Source organism: Mustela lutreola, chromosome 9, assembly GCF_030435805.1.
Source record: "Mustela lutreola isolate mMusLut2 chromosome 9, mMusLut2.pri, whole genome shotgun sequence".
NCBI lineage: Eukaryota > Metazoa > Chordata > Mammalia > Carnivora > Mustelidae > Mustela > Mustela lutreola.
In genome coordinates, this window is record NC_081298.1 from 106,247,204 (window position 1) to 106,267,497 (window position 20,294).

Sequence of the window (20,294 nt, forward strand, 5' to 3'; positions counted from 1 at the left end):
AAGATGAGAAATGGTAACTACCAGCAGCCTGTCGGAACTGGGCCAAGCAGAGGCTGAGGAGATCTGGGAGCATGAGGTCCATGGGAAGCTCAGCTCAGCTGTGGGGCTGAGTGACCCCAGCTGAATCACCCTGCGGTGCCAGATCTCCTGTTTCTTCCAACGAAAGACAGAAATCTGGATTTAAGTGCCTCATCTCTCAATGTTAAAGGTTGGTAACAGAGTCAAATCTAAAATGCTGCAAGGCAAAAAATTAAAATAAAATAAAAGAGAGTAAAATAAAATACAGCACAACATGTAAGGCAAACAAGCACATGCGGGCTGCTCCCAGCTTGGAAGCCACCACATTTAGGACCCAATATCCGACAATGGACATGAGAGCAGGCTGAAATCTCTCAGGTAGCACACTCATGTAAAGGAAGGACTGACCTTCAGGGACTGGTAGAGCTCAGTTACCCAGGAAGCTGTCTTCCAGTCCCCGCCCCCGTCCCGCCCCCCGAGATCAGGGCTCCCCACCAAGCGACGTCACCTAGCCCCACAGCCTCTTGCCTGTTGCGGGCATGCTGTGACCACAGCTGACCTCATCCTGCCGCCAGCCCGCCAGCCCACGGCGGCAGCTAGGCTCCCAGGCATCCATGGCAGCCGGGGAGTGGCCCGTGCCTTGCCAGGAAACCACCTCCCCACCCAGAGCCTCATAAAGCACGATGAATTGCCTAAGGGAAGCGCTGAGCCTCCATCAGGCCCGAGAGGCCACTGCGGGGCTGGACTAGCCCAGGCTGACCTCAGAGTTGGGATCCCAGCCCCTCCTGAGATGAGGCGGGCACAGGTGTGTTGTGTAGGCGGGCCGGGCCAGGCTGGCCAGGATAGGAAACCCAGTCACCGGGCTAGACTGCTACCAAGGAAGGACAAAAGCATATCCTGCAGCTCCTTAAATTGATTCTCTTGGGCTTGGGTGGACAGAAGCCACGCTAACAGCTCACCAGCCCATCCAGTGCTCCTCATCCCCACTTCTCTCCCCTCATAGGGGTGGAGGAGGCAGTTCCTAAAGGTCCTGTCTCTTTCCTCCTTAGTCTATTGTCCCACAGCTCCTCATCATAACATTGAAGACCCTGCAGGGCCCCTGAGACTCTGGGGAGGGGCTGAGCGGGTGTTACAGGGTCTACCTTGCTCTGAGCAGTCAACACTTCTAGGACAAGCAGAGGAGGGGGGCGGTGTGAACAACCAGGGAACCTACATGCCAGGAGATTCCACCCAGCACCACAAAGAGGAAGAGAAGTCCATGATCATCCAACCCATGCAGGTAGAGCTGGGCCCAGAATCTACACCCCAAGTCCCACCCAGGCCGGGGCCAGCTGGTGCTGCTGGCCACCTCATGTTTCTCAGCATACAGCTCCACCACTAATTTGCTGGGGAACCTGGGGCAGCCTACTTAGCTCTCTGGGCTTCAGTTTTATCATTTGGAAAAGAGATGGTAATGCTCACATTGTATGCGTGCTGTAGTAATAACAACACAGAGCCTTATGGAAAACTGCTCTAATGGTAATGACTCCATTTCTCTTGTTGTGGCCCAACTCTCAGCCCACAGTAGCATCTCACTAAATGCCGGGTGACGGAGCACCTGTGCTGAATGAACAAAGAATGGCTTGGCACGAGATCTGTCATGTAGTGGGTGCTCAGTAGAGTCTTTTACGTTGTCATGGAAACTAAACTTTGGTGGATATTTGCCTGTGTCCTTTCCCCGAGTCCCATGTAGCCCCTGTGCTTTGGAGAAGTTGACCATAGCCCCAGGTCCAGAGTGGGTCTTGGCTGTTATAAATAAATCAGCACATCACATCCTCCAGCCACAGGGATTGGCTCAGGGACAGATGTGTGACCAAAGTCAGGAAAGCAAGGGGCTTGCTAGGAGTTTCTGGGGGAAGAAACTTTTTTGTGTCCCACAGAAGATGCTCTCCTATGCCGAACATCAGTGAGAAACTCAACCCCCCTGGAAGCTTCCAGCAACCTCTTGGGACCATGAGGGGAGCCAGCCTTAACCACAGGTTCATGCACAGACCAAGAGAACCTGCTGCTCCACCGCTAATCTTGTGCTACTGGATCGAGCCTCACCTGAAGTCAGTGCCAATCTAAACTTTAAGTTACGTAAGCCAGCATGAACTGTATTTTTCCTCTTAGAACCAAAAGAATTCTGATAGAACCTTCAAACTTCAAATATGAAGAATCAAGAGGAGACCATCTAACAGTGTCAGATAAGATGTTCTGATGTACCCTCCCACTGAAAACAACTAAAAATTCTGGATTTAAATAAGTTGTACATCTTTTTACCAAGTGGTCAAGTTTAGTGTCACTAATTATGGGAGAGTCTGATATTCTGTCCTCCTGAAAGAAGGTGGTAGGAGGTACCCCTCATCATCTGCACGATATTTGACCAGACTCTCATCAAGAGGACAAGTCTGACAAATCCAGAAAAGTCTCTGTCACAGCTGGCTTAGATGCTTCAGAAAGTCAGGGGAAGGCAAGAAGTAGGGGAGAGAACTGTTCTAGATCGGTCAAAAGACACAATTGCCAAATTTAATGTGTAAACTTGAACTGGATCCAATGAGTAACAATAAAAAAAAATACACAAAACACTTTTAAAAACTGGGGTTAATCTGAGTACAGACCACATACATTTTGGATGCTGATGCAAAATTAGAGTTGGTTTTCTTGGGTGTGGTAATGGTTTTCACTTGTACAGAAGAGCCAACCGTGCTCAAAAGATGATCCACAGACTCCTGGGAGACCCCAAAACCCACTGTTCAGTCATGAGAGTAGGTGGAGAGAAAACAGTATTTCCCTCCGGGAATCTGTAACCACAGCCTGCCTTCACCCATTTGCAGCCCAAATTTATACTAACCAAGTGGTCAAATTAAAAAATCTCAAGAATTCACTTTCTAGGGCTCTAATATTGGTAATGCCTCTAGACACCCAGCAGAAGCAAATGCAATTGTCTGGAGGAACCTACCTTTAACCCAGGCCTCAAAGTATTCCTACAGATAAAGTCCCAAAGAATACAAGCTTATGGGGAAAAGGATGGAAGGAAGGAAGAAAGGAAAGGGAAGGGAAAGGAAGGAAGACTGATGTTAAATTGGAAAACATACAATGTACCCAAAAGAAACAACAGATAGTTGAGTTAGACCTAAAAAAAGAATTTAGATGCTGGAATGATCAGACTCAGAACATAAAATAAATATGTGTAGAGGAATAAATTTGAATTTAAAAGATGGAAGGAAGGGGCACCTGGGTAGCTCAGTGGGTTAAAGCCTCTGCCTTCGGCTCAGGTCATGATCCTGGCTGCCTGGGATCGAGCCCCCATAGGGCTCTCTGCTCAGCGGGGAGCCTGCTTCCTCCTCTCTCTCTGCCTGCCTCTCTGCCTACTTGTGATCTCTCTCTGACAAATAAATAAATAAAAATCTTTAAAAAATAGAAAAATTTTAAAAAAAGAACATGTAACCTACGTCTAATGAGTGTGCTAGAAGAGAGGTCAAAAGTTATGGAATGCAGAAGCAACGTTAATGATAACTTGGAAAAATGTTTTAGATGAATGAAGCCCTCACCTAAAACTGATTCAAGAAAATAGATAAAATCTATAATCATTAAAGAAATGTAATAACTAGTTTAAAATATTCCCATATATAAAGCACCTAGCTGTTAAGTTATCCTAAAAAGAAATCCGATCTTATATAGACTATCCCAGAGCATAGAAAAAGAGGATACACCCTCAACTTCATTTATGAGGCTAGCATAATATTAATACTAAAATCAGATAAGTACAAGATAGCCAATACCACTCATAAACATATATTTTTTAAAAATATAAATATTAACTAAATATTAACAATTTGAATCCAGGATTGTTCTAACAATACAAAAAAAAAAAAAATGTGTGACTGAATTCAGTTTATTCCAGAAGGCAAGGTTGGCTTAATGGCAAAAATAATTATTACAACTTGTCTCTTAATAGATTAAGAGCCAGAAAAATATATTGTCATCTTAATGGAAGCATTAGAGAAAATACAGTATCGTTCATTATAAAAACTCAGAGGAAACTAGGAATAGAAAGAAACTTAGAGTAATAAAGTTTATTTCTGAAACTCCTACAGCAAACACAATACTTTATAGGGGAAGGTTGACACATTCCTTTTAAAATCAGGAATAAAAAAGCAAGTATGCCACTTTAAGTATCACCACTTTAAGTCACCTTGCATTAGAGAGTTTTACCATTGCAGTAAGGGGAAGGGAAAAAAGGGAATAATTGCTGCAAAGACACAACACTGTGCTATAATCTCAGATGACATGACTATTTATCTGGAAATCCTAAAAGAATCTACAGTTTAGCAAGCTTTCATTTTTCTAACAAAAAGCGGCAAGATGAAAATTTTAAGATGATACTGACATCAACAAATATCAAGTATTTGGGAATAAATATAACAAACGACATAGAAGACACAGCCAAACTCACAAAAGTTTACTGAATATAATTAAAGCCCTAAATAAAGAGATCGGTACCATGTTTATGAATTAGAACACTCATTACCTTAAGAACATCAAATTTCCATTGGTCCATACATTCAACGCTATTCCAATCAAACTCCCAACAGATTTAAGAGCAAGTGTGAGTGTGTGTCTGCAATAACACATAATTCTAAACTGTATAAAAAAGAGGAAAGTACGGGACACTTGGGTGGCTCAGTTGGTTAAGAGGTTGCCTTCAGCTCAGGTCAGGATCCCAAGGTCCTGGGATCAAGTCCCACATTGGGCTCCTTGCTCAGCAGGGAGCCTGCTTCTCCCTCTGCTCTCCACTCCCCCTGCTTGTATTCTCTCTCTCTCTCTCCCTTTCTCTCCCCGCTCTGGCAAATAAATAAATATCTTAAAAAAAAAAAAGAGGAAAGTGCTAAGGCACTCTTGAAGGTGGGGGCTTGCCATTCCAGACATCAAGTCTTTTTGCTATTAAGACAGTGGTAGTGTCGCAGAGCCGAACTGTTCAATGGAACAGAAGAAGGAGCTCAGAAACAAACTCTCACATCTTTAGAAACTTAATTTTTGACAAGGCTGGGCATTGCAGATCTGAAAAGAAAGAATGAACTTTATAATAAATGGTGCTAGGACAACATTTTATTTATTAAAAAAAAAGAAGAAATTCTGGCATCCTTCATCATACCATATACAAAAATCATCTCAAGATGGAGCAGGAAATTAAATGTGAATGGCAAAACAATGAAACTGGTAGGAGCAATATAGGAGAATATCTTCATTATGTCAGGTAGGCAAGGTTTTCCTAAGACATAAGAAGCCTAAACTACCAGTAAAAAGAATGGATAAATCCATTACTTAATATTAAGAACTTCTGTTCATCAAAATACATCATAAAGACAAAGGAAAAATAAACCACAGACTGGGAAAAGACATTTGTAACATGTAAGTGACAGAGGATTAGGGTCTAGAATATTTAAAGAACTCCTACAAATTAATAAGGTAAGGACAAGAGAAAATTTGGCAAGACTTGAACAGGCCCTTCACAGGAGAGAGAACAGGAATGGGCAATAAACATATGAAAAGATGTTCAGTCTCATTAGTATTCAGGGAAATGCAAATTAAAACCATAATGAGATTCCATTTTGTACCCACCAGACTGGCAAAAATTCTAAAGTGTGACAATATCAAGTGACAGCAAAGCCCTGGTGCAACGGAAATTATATATATATATATATATATATATATATATATAATTATGCATTTTATATATATATATGAATGTATATTGAATATGAATATATATTGAAATATGGAATCAATATATAATGAAAAATATATATGTATATCTATCGCAGAAGGAAAACTATCTTGTAAAACCATTTGTGAAGAACAAGATGTGCAGGGGCCTTGCCAGTTTAGATATCAAGAATTTTTATAAAGTTATATAATTAATACAGTGTGGTCCTTGTGCGGGATCAGATTGGTTAATGGGATACAACAAAGAGCCCAGAAATAGACTTATACATCTATGAAAATTTAATTTATGTTATTTGGGCAAGTGAAAAAAGCCTATACCCTATGCCTCAATCATTCTGTTCCTAAAGAAATTTGTGCACAGGTGTACCTAGAAACAAGACAGATCACTGCAGCACTCTTCACAAGAATGAAAGAGAAAAACAAAAATCTAGAAAGAACCCTAACCTCCATCAAAAGTTGGGTATACTGATCCAATGAACATAATGTTCTATTTCTTCAACAGGCACTGAGTAAAGTAGTGTTTACTGCATTGTTACCCATTATACCTTCACCATTTATTAGCAGTCTTTTCTGTTGTATTTTACAAGTCAAGGTAAGTCTGGAAAAGGAGACAAAATAAGATCTTAGAACCCCAGAGTGTTCACCTTTCTTTAGTCTGTTTTTAGATGAGCTTTCTTCAGTTTAGTGGGAGCAGAACCAGCAGCCATGGGAGACTGAATAACAACCCCCCTGCCCAAATATCCAGGGCCTAGTCCCTAGAACCTAGGAATGTTACCTTATATGGCAAAAGAAACATGGCAGGTGTGGGTAAGGATTTTGAGATGGGAGAGGAGCCCGGATGCTCTAGGTGGGCTGTAAAGGTAATCACAAGAGTCCTTATAGGAGAGAGGCAGGGGAGGATAGAAAGACAGAAAGAAGGCAAAGTGACGACAGAAGCAGAGACTGGAGGGATGTGGTCACAAAGAATGCCAACAGCCACCAGAAGCTGGAAGAAGCAAGGAATGGATTTTCCCCTGGAGCTTCTAGAACTCCCGCCAACATCTGGATTTTAGCAACAAAAGACTCATTTCAAAATTCAGGCCTCCAAAACTCTAAGAGACTTATTTCTGTTGTTTTGAGCCACCAAGTTTATAGCTCTTACAGCAGCAATTACAGACTAATATAGTGGGTGAGCATGCTCAACCTCACCCATCTGTGTGTCCCAGCCCGTCTTCACTTAGTACACCCCCTCTCTCCTCTGCCTCTTCTCTCCCAACACTGGATGCCACAGAGTTCCCCAGGCAGACAGATGCAGCAGTGGGTCAATGCCTTCATAGGTCAGATGCACCACTTCCCCTGCTGAAAGGGCTCCTTCTTACAATTTCCAACCAAAGCCAGAAAACTCATTCACACATGCCCGTAAAAGACCCACTTGATGGAAAGAGTGTTGGTTGGGTGGGGGACATTTGAATCCAAGTCCAAGTTTCCCACTGACTGGCTATGTGACCTCATCAACTTCTCAAAGATGGAACTGGAATCCATTCATATTTATATTCCTGGTACCCAGGGTAGGGCTTGGCACAAAGCACATGGTCAATAAATAGAGAGTGAATCAATGAATGAATGAATCAGTCTTGTACAAGGACAGAAGGCCTATCCACTGAAAAAGAGAATCTTTCCAATAACTCTTATCCCTCTTCCTCTACCACTGTAATGGAAAATATTTAAATCATAGTCTTAAAGTTGGAAGGTCTTAGGGTTGGAAGCCAAGAACTTGTTGCCTCACATAGCAACAATTACTAGAAATACTGTCCTATCAAACCAAATGTTGGTCTTCTAGTCACCACTGGTCTTAATCCAACCCCTGTTAACAACATAAAACTAAGCACTTTCAGAAACTAAGACCTGGCCTCAAGTCTTGGTAAATGACCTAAGCCCTCTGGTCCTGTCTTCCTTCTCAATCAAATAAAAGCCTGAGTCACTAAAATGCCTTCCAGCTCTAAGATGTAGTGTAGAACACATTCCTCCCTCGGTGTTCAATCTCTCACCATTTAAAACTATCCACTGAGCTTTTATTTCAATACTTTATTTTCCTTATTTTTAAAAAAAGATTTCATTTATTTATTTGAGAGAGAGAGAGATCACAAGCAGGGGCAGAGGGAGTGGGAGAAGCAGGCTCCCCACTGAGCAGGGAGCCTGATACAGAACTAGATTTCAGGACCCTGGGATCATGACCTGAGCCAAAGGCAGATGCTCAACTGACTGAGCCACCCAGGTGTTCTATTTTCTACTTTTGGAATTGCTTCTTTTCCAGTGGGTCCATGCCTCTCCCTACTCAGCCCCAGGATCTGTTGTTTTCTTGTATTTTCAGCTCTTTATTTTTTCACTTAGGAAGGCTTATTCAAAGGATTCTAGGTAATAGTTATTGTAGATAAATTATATATATATATATATATATATATATATATATACACATACATATACATTTTTAAATATATGTGTGTTATTCATTTATTTATGTCTAGAGGGCTAAGTCTGCTGCTGGTAGCATTTAACTCCTGCTTAACGGTGGCTGTTACTTCAGGTGTTTTGTAATTTTGAAGTGCGAATTCATGGTCTTTGAGCTAATCCAATGTATATTGTAGGCCCTTAGAGTGACTGGATTAATTTCTGCACAATAATCCAGGAGTAACCCTGGCCAGACTAATTTTTATGTTAATCTCTCAACCATGGATATTCTGACCATGCAGGATGCAATCATTTAAGACCCCAAACCCATATGAGGACAGGTCCATGGATGGTTTCAAAGTCCCAAGGGAGATTTTTTTCCCCCACCAAGAACCCAGGGCAAGACAGACAAGCTTTGCTGTCAATTTCCCTGTACTTATGGGTCTATCCTTCTACTCAGAACTTCACTGCAGAATAGTGCTTCAAGTTTCAGTTATATGCAAGTGTTCAGCTCTGACTTATTATCTCCACAAACCCAAGGGCCCCTCTTTTCTCTATGTTTATATTAAAACCAAGCTAAGCCAATCCTCTTGACTGGTATATTAAAGATGGTTGCAAATTATTTGCTATCCCTCCCACTGAAAGGTGGAGTCTAGTCTGCCTCCCTTCAAATCTAGGTTGGCCATAGTATGTGCTTGGCCAATAGAATGCAAAAGTGTTATCCTGGGACTTCTGATGCCAGGTCAGAAGAAGTCCTAGGGTTTCTACTGTTGCTTCTTGGACATTCACTCTTAAAGTCTGAGGTCTTCAGACCTCCGTGCTGGAAAAACCACATAGGAAGACCACATGGAGAGGTCTCGGAACACATGAAAAGGAAGAGGGGTCCAGTCTGCCACTGCCATTTGCTGCATCCCAGTGAAGACCGGACATCATGGAGCAGAGAGGAGTTATGTGTCCTGCATCTTGTTCCAAATTCCTGACCCACAGAGCCAGGGAGAGGATAACAAAATGACTGCTGATTCCAGCTACGTTCAGGACAATCCGGTAAAGTCTGGTAAGCCCCTTCTGTAGCACTAGCTTACACCCCTGTGAAACGATTCCTCCTCTGCTCTGTCTTTTGGCAAATTCCCTTATTCACCTAAAGCCTCAGCTATGCTATTGAGAGGAACACTTATATTTTATCCAAAACTTTTGTAAATTTTAAAATTCAGTTTTATTATGAGAGGACTTCCAAACCATTTAGTTTTTCATCCTGCCAGAAACAGGAATTCAGTCTTTCATTTTACAGATGAGAAAATGGAGGCTTAGAGGGTCAAGTCACTTGCCATAGTCACAAATCAAGGTTCTACCAATGTGGGTATAAAAAAGGATCTTCTCACCCCAAAAGGAATACTGAGTCATCATTAACTCAACAAGTATTTTTTAAACACCTAGTGTGAGCATGGCAGTACTTTAGGCACTGGGAAAACAGCTGTGAACAAGATGAGAGTCTCAGAGTCGTAGAGATCAAATTCTATGTGAAGAGACAGACCACAAGCCAGTTAATAAATGAATTAAAAGCATAATTTCAGGGAGTGCAAAGGGGATCGAGTGGTATGTGAGATGTATTTTGGAGAAGAGGGTCAGAAAAAGAGGTGACATTTGAGCAGAGACCTAAATGGAAAGAGGGTGACGACCATGGACCACCTAGGTGAATGTGTCCTGGGCAGGGGGAACAGCAAGGGCAAAGGTCCTTGAGTGAGACCAGCCTGCCACCTTCCAGGAATCGTGGGGAAGCCACAGCTGAGTGTGGGGAGAGCAGCACAAGGTGAGTTCAGGACAGTGGGCAGGGGCCAGGCCTTGCTGAGTCTCATGACCTGGTAAGGAAACTGAATTTTATAATTAACGTCACAGAAGTCCTCTGGACAATTTTTAAATGGCAGGGGAACGCCATGAGCTATCTTATATTTGAAATAAATCATTGGAGGGACAGGCATAGAAGCAGGGAAAACAATTAGGAGGGTTTGAAATGGTCCGGGAGAGTAGAAATGGGGTTGGAACATGATGGTGGCAATGGAAGGAGGACTCAGTTGGACGGAGAAGCAGTCTGAAGACAGAGCCGAGAGCACTCCCTGATAAAACTGGATTCCACAGGACACAGGATCGAAGAGGTTACAGATCCTGCTGTATCCTTGCAGCTTCCTCAAGAGGGACACATGGGGACCGCTGGTTCTCGGCCACTTTTGCTCGTGAGAAAAAATCCCTGCCTGTTTCTGAAAATCCACTCTAAGTCCCCAGCATCAGCTGACTGTGCTTACCATGCCTCTTTCTCAAGGTGGGCTGTGTCCCACTCTCCTCTGAATAGCATGATCCGCTCAGCCTAATATTACGTCTGACGGGCATTGTCTTGGCAGCCTGAACCCAAAGTCAGGCAAACTAAATTCTACACAAATCACAACTAGGTAGCCCATCTGTGAAAGTTTTGCAGTTGGGCACTTGGTTGGGGGAGTGCAATGATGCCATTCAGAATGCATAAAAAGTCAGGGTTTTGACCACTCAGAACCAAGAAAGATGAATCACAGTCCAGCACAAATGACCCATTTGGGGTTGAATTCTGGTTCTACAGCCAGTGATGGGAACCTCAGACAAGCCCATTTCTTTAATTTCACAGGAGAGATGATGATATCTGACTCAGCGATTCCTGAGCTTCATGAGAATCTTGATACGAGGCAGATTCACTAGGTCTTGGTGGGACCCGGGATTCTGCATTCCTAACCAGCTCTCAGGGATGCCAGTGCTGCTGGTACACAGACACTATTTAAGTAGCTAGGTCCTAACTTTCTTACTGGCACCCACTACACATGAAGAAAGGTGTGAGGCAAACAAAGAAACAGTCATGATCCTTAAGGAGAGGTACATACACAAACCAGTATCTCCTCTCCATTTACCTGTGCATTGCCAAATTCTCCCCTTTGGCCTACAGGCCTTCTCCGTGTGCCAGGGGGTGTAGCCACCAACAGCCTCACCTTCACGTCTTTCCAGCTCTGGACCCTATAGGCAAGGCTGTTTTCTTTTAGCTCCAAATCAACAAGCTCTGGGGAAAGACCTGGTGCCTCAGTTTAGGTCACACACCCACCTCTGGACCAATCTCTGTGCCCAGGGAAATGTGCAGCTAGGCTTGGGTCACATGCCCACTCCTGTGGCTGAGCAGAGGACAGTAGGATAGGGTATGTTGCCAAGAAGGGAAGGGGAATCTCCTTTTGAAGCCCAGAGGATCATCCATAGACCCTACAAGGAGGTAGAAAGGATGTGAATGCATGAGCACCCAAGAGAAGGCCAGGGTAGAATTTCATGACTGGAGAAAGGCAAAGAAAGAAAGGGAAAATGTGATATATATAAATGATGGTCCTAAGAGGAAAGAGGCAGCTGAGAGAGCCACCAGGCTGGATAGCCCGGGTACTGGCAAGAAGAAGGACCTTTGGCCTACAACTGCCAGTGACTGACAAGGCCTACTGGAGGTGGGATGTTTAGGAGGGGATGCAAACTTAGGTAACGAATGCAGCTCTAGGGATGCCTCGGTGGCTCAGTGGTTAAAGCCTCTGCCTCCAGCTCAGGTCATGATCCCAGGGTCTTGGGATCGAGCCCTGCATCGGGCTCTCTGCTCAGCAGGGAGCCCGCTTCCCCCTCTCTCTCTGCCTGCCTCTCTGCCTACTTGTGATCTCTGTCAAATAAATAAATAAAATCTTTAAAAAAAAAAAAAAAGAATACAGCTCTGTTCACTAACTGAGGACAATGTATAAAATTCTGACAGAGGGGTTCTCAGATCAGAAATGGACTAAGTCTAGGAGAGCCAATACTGAACCAACAGGTGTGCCCCTCGTTATCCTCTTCCTTGCACGAAACATTCACAGGACTCCTACCCCATGGAGTCCCATCCGGAGTCCTACTTGCCACGATAGTATCCCAGGCAGCCTCCTATCAATCATGAGATGAAACTCACTTGCAATTCCTGGTCTAGGTACGCGCGCCATGCTTGAAGGCCTGCACCAGATTACCTGCCAAGATCCTTCAGACATCCCGACTGGGTGCCAAGTACTTGGTCCTTTATCTATATTTCTTTCTTTCTTTTTTTTTTTTTTTTGTAATCCCAGAAAAGCCCCTGGGTGCAACTAAAGAAAACCCAAAGGGAAAACAATGTGCTTCTGTGTGAAGACATGAGATTTGAAAGTTCAAAACAAACATATAGAACGATCCATCTTCCAATCCATCAGGGCCAATCCATCCAAGGCCCAGAAGTGAGAGGAAAACATCCTCATAACCCAAATGCAAACCCCCTGAGCTCTTGCTGATTCTTGGAAAAATTCTCACTGACACCAAGAATCCTGGCAACCAGTTGGGCATGTGCGTGGCTCATCCCAGACAATGAAAGTCCAAACAAGCCATGCGTTGTGACTATTGTCCTCCCATCCCCACCGGCCTCTGGAACCTCCTTGAAAAATGCACGCAAGCACGCACGCGCTCACAAACACACACACACACACACACACACACACACACAGATGAAACAAAATGGCAGCCTCAGTAGGTGGCCACTGAGGGCCTGACTCCCTCTTCTGTCATTCTCTTCCTCTTGCAAATAATACATGCTCCAAAAACGATAGCTCACTTCAGAAGGAAGGGGAAACTGAGCCAGTCATAACCAGGTAAGACCCTCACTTGTCAGCTAACCTTCAAAGAAGACACAATGGAGGATAGTGCCCAGAAGCAAATTCCCAGCAGGCAGGCAAGATTAATAAACAAAAGACCAAGGCAGCAGAACAGCAGTGAAATTGAATTTGGTATTTTTCACTTCTTGAGGATATTCCTCTTGTTTATAAACACGGTGCATATGGGCCAGCTGAGGGAGTAGGGGACAAGGAAGGGGTCTAGGGGGCACCAGGACCTCCAACGTGATACTGGTCCACAGCCTTATCTCACAGACCAGGAGCAGGGCCCCAGGGTGAGAGCAGGCACCCTCCGGATTAGAACAGTGGGTCAGTCCAGTGCTGGGACTAGACCCCAAATCCTCTGACTTCCAGCTCAACACTTCCCCTCTCGTGATTCAACTGAAAGATTTACCAAGCTCCTACCCTATACCATGCCAGAGTGCCAGGAAATAAATCCTCAACCAACCTAAACCTCCAATTAATGGGATCATTTTTCTGCATTCCACTTTTTAAAAGCAAGCTCCAAAGAAAGGCAAGTCCATGTTTAAGGATGTAAGGCCTTTTCATTTATTTCCATTTGTTTTGCAACAGTTGGAGAATATCTTGAGGACAACTCACATTCTTTCTAGTCTTCTTTATTTGTACATCCTTGACTGGGAAAGATAGACTTTATGCTCCAAATCACAGTCCTGGGACATAGCCAGATCTGTAGCCATTAAACTAAGACTCTCTTAAACATCAGACTGGACTTTCTAAAAACTTTTTTTTTTTTTTTAAAGAAGTGCACTGTGAAAATAAGGGTTTCTTCTGTACAGCTTTTAGTTATTTGGAGAATTGTTAAAATTAGAACTCTCTTTTCCCCACACAGCAAACTGGAGTTTTGGTCCAATAACCAAAGGGGAAGTTCTGGATTCATTTAGCCAACATCCTGGGCCTCAGCCAAAATTCTGTCCAAAGACAATGCGACCAACACCTGCTCCTTGGAATAAATGCTTCAAGATAGTGCATTCACCCAAGAAGGCAGAAAGCAACCTCTGTGTGAATCCTCCAGGGCACATAAACCTACTCTCCCCAGTTCAAAATTCACTGGTGCCTAAGGCTTGAGTTCTTTGTAAAGAAAACTAAGTCTTGTAAATGAGGCAAGCAGGCCAGTCATAAACGAAGGGAAATAAGCCATGGTTCCAGTCCTAAAAACACTCAGAGCCAATGGCAAGATAGGTATCTACAAGCACCATGTGGCTCTGCCTGGACACCATCAGCTTGTCTTGAGGGATCTGGTTGGAAGGAAGACACTCCCTCTCCATCCTCAGAACACAGGGATAGGTCTTCCTTAAATGTTCTTTCATGTCACAGAGGCTTACAAAGCCCTGAAAAAGTTTCTTATAGGAAATGGGACTGGTGGACAAAAATCACAGGATGCCAGATCAAAGGTCTTGGGAGCTTGAAAGAGGTCAATTTCAGACAACTGTCTGAATAGGTAGAAAGGGCATCGGACCAAAAATCCAGAGCCTGTTTTCTTCACCAGCTCACCTTGTGTCCTTGGGCAAGGCACACTCCCTCTACAGTTTTACAGATGAGAGGGGAGAAGGAATGGGTGGTTTTCATTAGTGCTAAAATCTATATATTTCTCAAATTATTTTTTATTTAGAACCCGAATATACAAACCAAACAAAGGGGGAGTTACTCCCATTGATCAGGGCTGGGAGCCCAGAGCCCACCCACTCAGGCTGGGTGGTCCTCAGGGAAGCCAGTTTGCAAAACACAGGAGTAGATTAAGTCTGAGAGCCCCTTCCAGAGCTCTTACCTCGGCCCTCTCTTAATTATCTGGTGTGTGGTGGAGGAACGGAAATGCTCCACAATTTATGAATCACGTGTTCTTGAAATCTTTGTAACGGCAACATGAGGTTAACTAGCTCCTGAACTAGGATCTCTTGTGAACTGGCATCTGTTGGCAAGAGACAGAACTGGGATTTGAACCAAGGGTTTTCTGACTCCAAATTCAGTATTCCTATTCTTTGCTAAGAGAGATGCGGAAATTTGGGCTGAATCAATAAATTCCTTGAACTAGAAATGTAAATGTATGTGCATACATGCATAGGAGAAACATCTTGAAGACGAGACCTTTCACAATTACCATTAGCTATCTCTGTGTGGTGATAATGTGGATGATTTTCAATCTATTTATCTATATTTTCTGATTTTCCTATAATGAGCAGGTTATTATTTAAGTGAAACCGGTACTGCTAACTAAATTGGTTTTTAATAATTGACACCTGACACTTCCATGTTGGGTTTCTATAAAGACAGTGATCAGGAGTTAGGTGGTATCCCTGACCTTTTGGAGTTGATGGAGGAAATAACACCCCCAAATCCCACAAATTCTCCCTTGGGGCAGAGGGTCCTGGGCTGACCTGAGGGGCAGTTCTCCTGTCATTTAAGTTCTCTGAAGCTTCACTTCTGGGGAGCATGGTTTTAAAAAATAACAGCAACACTGAGACCCCTCCCAAGTGATGCCTCTTTTCTCTACCCTACTCAGCTGCCTTGTGTAGTAGGAGAGGAAGAATGCTCATAAAATTAAAGATGCTCACATGGACCCCAGACTAGAAGCTCTCACTCTCCAGGGGGCCAGGCCTAGTGCAGTAGAACCTATAGAAAATGAGCTCTCCAGCCAGGCCAATGGGAGTCTCCGGCCACACCCTGAGGGCTCCCCAGAAGTCACTGCCAAATATGAAGATCACACACTAGTTCAGGAGAAAAAAATACCACCCTGACGGCAAGACAGGCCTTGGTCAGGCATGAGGTGGGGCAAGGCGTTCCAGTCGCTTCCCTGTATTATTCATGCCAGCTCTGCCCTCAGAAATCTCTAAATATTTAACATGCCACCTCGATGTATAGCACAAACCCCAGCAGTGGCAACAGCTGTGGAGAGGGCTGCATAGAATGGATGACTTGGGGGCCAGCAGGCACAAACACTGGCTTTGGGATGAAAGCCCAGAATGGTGGCAGGGCTACAATGCTGAGAATGACTTCAGAAGGCTGCCTCTGGCTGCTTCTTAGAAAATCAGTAAAGGACAGGAGATGGGAGATATTTCACAACGTTGGGAGTGATGGTGCACAATGAACCAGAGTCTGGAGCCCCTCTTTCCCAGACAAAGAAAGAGCCTGAGGTGCACCTCCCACCCACACTCTGCAGGCCAATTTCAGCCCTGGCTCCCCTGAGCAGGTGGCACATCTGTCCTGACTCAGGCAAAAATGGTTAGGGAAGTAGAGGAACTGCTACAGCCATGTGTAGCTCCAAAGGGAAATAAATCCACGAGGAAAGGAGCTCTTCAAATGTCTACTCAGCTCTGGGGCTTGACAGAGAAAAACGCCCCCCATAACCCACCCCCAATGACTTCACAGAGGCCTCACCCCAGATGACTCTGCGCTCTCCTACAAGGCCTGGGAGGTGTCACTGCCACCACCTGAGCGGCTGTCACTTCGAAATTTCCCGTGAATTTCTGCAGATGTCTGCCCCTATCTCTCCCTCAGACCCCCGCCAAAGGAATCAGACATGAGGTCCGGCAGGCGTCTGCCCCAAGATTCCTACACGTCCCCGCTGTGTCCTACTTGCCTTTACCGCTGTCAATCTGAGAAACCGAAAAAGGAGTATTCTTTCAATCCCAGTCGGAGCCCCTCCTTCATCTCTCCACCCTTCTCCGCGCCGACCCCTCTAGGCAGCGCCCCAGGCTCGGCTGGGCTCTGTCATTTTCACCTGACAAAAGCGCGGCGGCGCAGCGCGGCGACGGCAGACCCCGCCAGCGTTTCTCCCAAAGGAGACAGACGCGTGTCCCCCGCGGCGCGCCCATTCGGGGCCTCCGCAAATCCCACCCACTCGGGGAACAAAAGCGGCCGGGGCGCTGCGGGGCGCAGCCAGCTCAGTCCCCGTGCGCCCCCGCCCTCGCCGCCCCGCCCGCCTGTCCCCCGCGCCCGGGCCCGGGCCCGCAGGGTAGCAGCCGCGTCCTGTGTCGTCCGCTTGCAGGCGTCCTCGGCAGCTACTGTACCTGCTAAATTTAGCGGCCGCCGGGTATTAATAGCCGGAGCGATTGGGGCCGGGCGCTGCAGGGGCCCGCGCAGCCCGGGGGCCAGGGGCGGAGAAGGAGGGGAAGGAAGGGGCGCGAGAAAAGCCACTTACACCACTAGCCTGGAGATGATCCATGACACCATGGCGGGCGGGCGGGTGGGCGAGCGGGCGCCGGCAACGCGGCGCGGCTCGGCTCGTCTGCTGGCGGAGCCGGCGGCTGCGGCGCTCCGGCAACGTCCGTCCGCGCACGGCCGCCGCCGCCACCAGACTGAGCGCGCCCGCCGCCCTGCCCGGCGCTCGCGCGTCAGCGCAGCCGCGGCACGTTCCGCCGGCGGCGGCGGCGGCCCCAGCCCCCCGGGGCTCGGCGGGCCCGCGGCGATTGGGCGGTGAGCAGGTCGGGCACCCGCGGGACCCGCCCCGACCCGATCGCCACAGCCGGAGGCTGAATTTGGGCGGTTCCTCCGCGCCCTGGTGCGCGGGGCGCTCCAATGGAACCCCGAGGTGGCCCCTTCGGCAGGACACCTGGGTGCTGCCCCACCCTCAGGTTTATGGTGGGGGAAACCAAGGCCTGGACCTGGACCTTGGGAATCTAGCTACACCTGTTCTGGTTGGGGATGCTGTCATCCCTTACTTGGACCCTGCGCTAGCCTCCTAAGGGACTTACCTGTATTCAGGCCTGACCCCTCCAATCTGTCCCCCAACAAAGCATCATATGCATAAGAAACAAATATGGGCATTTGTCTCCCCTCGTTAAAATACTAAAGAATTTTTTCATAATCTAGTCCTTGCCTGCAAAATCATTGCCACCACCATTCCCCAAAGAGCCATTTAACTCTTTCCAACTGAGGCATTTTGGATTCGCAAAATGCTATTCCCTCTCTCCTGTTCACACACTCCATGCCTCACCTTCTTCAAGACTCAGATAAAAGGTTATTTGTTGAGGAAGGCCTTTCCTAGGGGGCCGCTCCAGCATTGCTTTGTAGAATTGGCTCAGGGATACAATCTAGCCAGGAAGAAGCTAGAAGCTGCTACAGCATAGCACCAGTGCCCTGCTGAGGCATTCTGGTGCCTTAAGCAAAAGGGAAAATGGTATCCTATACACAGGGCCTTAGATATTTTTTTAAATAGCATTAAATATTATTTATCTTGATAACTGCATTTTATGGCACGCCCTTAAATTTTGCCCCTAAAACAAATGCCTCATTTTTCTCACCTGGGTCCTGGCCCTTATTATATAAGTTCTGATACATTATTCCCTTAGGCTTGGAAAACCTTTGTCCACTTTTTTCCTCTGTTCTGCCTCTGCCTTCCTCATCCCCCTCCGTGGTGCTCTCCCAGAGCACTATTCCCCTTTACTGATGCTCATGTCATGTATAATTCAGTGTCAGATGTGAGAGGCACCAGAGAGAGCTAGCTTGAAGCTTTCTTTAAAGGAGCCCTGCCCAACATGGCTTGCTTACTAGCAGAGGCAAGGAGACCTCAGACTTTGACAGAAGGAGGCTGGGAATGTGCTAGCAGTGTGTGTGTGTGAGAGAGAGAGAGAGAGAGAGAGAGAAACAGAAACAGAGATTGCAGGAAGAAGAAAGACCTTGCCCATAGTAAAGGGACGGAGGTGAGACATCTATGACAAGGGGTTTCCAAAGGACCCATAAAATACCTGTAATTTAGCTTAGTTTAGTTGTTGTTAAATGCTATCTTGACCCAGTTTTGAGGCCCTCACTAGAAGCTGGTTAGTTCCCCTTCTTGCGTAGCCCATTAAGTCCATACCCCCAACCACCTCCTTATCAGGCTCTCACACTTCAGGCCTAATTGCTCCAGGGTCAGGTACCAGACTACCGGAGAAGAGCTCCTTTGCCCTAGAGCCCAGTGTAATTATTCAAAGAAGCCAATGCTAAACCTGCTTGTTCTGCCTTGCTCTTTACTTCCTGCAGAAACCACAGTTCCCCTCTCTCCCTCCGCCTTATAACCTACTCCGGGTTTACGCCCTTAATGGCATGCTGTGTACTGTCCAGGGAACTTGCAGGGTAACAAAACTGTAAAACTTTCTGGTTTCTCTCTCTTTATCTGTGTTAGCCTCATTATGCCTTACCCAAGTGCCTTATGCCTATGCCTTACACGGTTAAGATAATACCCTACAAGAAAAAGCTTGAGATATCTACTAGGTAGATCAGGACAGTAACAAGTAAATAGGACCTTCGTGAGACCTCTCTTCTCCATTCATGCCCCTCGCCTCTCCACCCCAACTCCCTGGAAAGGTCAGTATATGCTGTTAGCTATTGTAGGGAGTTGAATATTATGGTTCAAAGATATCCTTTTGGTGGAGAAACAGAATATCTCTGCATACTGTTTTCCTTCTGAAGCATGTCCCCTATTCCTATAAATGGAATTCTTCTATAAATGGAATTTTACTATTACACAGAACCAGACAGTTTAATTCATGAAGTGAGACCATTCATGGGATTAAAATATCTGGAGGTCTCTCTGTTGTCTGAAAAAGACCAGAAAAGTAATGGGACAAACCCCAGAATTCAGTCAAGGTTTGGGAAAAATGTTCCACACAGCAAATTTCAAAAGGCAGAGGAGGGGAAAGATTGGAGAGAGAAGAAAGTTGTGTTTTTACTTCATTTTATCTCAGGCCAACTGTTACACATATTACATCTCTCCTCCCTAGCCTCGCTCCAGTTTGTCCTTGACCCTGGAATGCACGAAGCCAGGGACTGGACACAGTCTCTCAACAACGGAACTCTTGGCCTTATCAGTTGTTTCACTTTTTATTCTTTTTCACACCAACTGTTGTTTCAATGGGTGCTGCTTCTCTGTTTTTGCCCCACACCCTTCCCCTTTCTTCTGAGAAGTTCTCTCCATTTTGTTTGGAAAATGATTCTCCCCATACTTTAGTCTTAAAAAGCATCATTTTCTTTTTAATCCTTACTACTTTGATGGGCTCATGGGTGATCACTGAACATAAGCTGGGCAAAAGTTCTCCCCCAGGACTTTTAAAGTTGAAAATAGGAAAAAGAGACTCCACTCTCATCCATGAAGCATTAACTGCCATAGGAATGGTCCTTATATTGTGAATAACTAGAAAACTAAGGGGGAAAAATATATACCAAGCAACTGTAAGCATTGGACAACAGGCAGCCAGGGATTATGACAGCTATGATAGGGGAAACTAACTTATGTGAGTCCTACAATTATTCTAGTTTGCTGTCTCAATGCAGTTTCTAGGTATTACTGCACGGGGAGGGTTGGGGGAGGGGGGAACCTGAACAGAGCCCAGCAATCTCAAAGAGCTCAAAAGACAGAGATCAGAGTTCAGGATCTATAGCGATGAGAACTGAGGGAGCAGAAGA

The 20,294-nt window shown here is 45.5% G+C and overlaps 1 protein-coding gene across 3 annotated transcripts in view; it reads right to left on the minus strand.

Moving 5' to 3' along the window:
• Positions 1-17,230, minus strand: part of REEP1 (receptor accessory protein 1) — a 111,349-nt gene extending 94,119 nt beyond the window's left edge. The window contains exon 1 of one of the 3 annotated variants that reach the window (XM_059188301.1): positions 17,053-17,230. In XM_059188301.1, coding sequence (XP_059044284.1) covers positions 17,053-17,084 — 32 coding nt within the window. In that variant the 5' untranslated portion in view covers positions 17,085-17,230. The remainder of the gene's footprint in view (positions 1-17,052) is intronic. The other 2 variants (XM_059188302.1, XM_059188303.1) reach the window with 2 other exon arrangements.
• Positions 17,231-20,294: the final 3,064 nt, after the last annotated feature.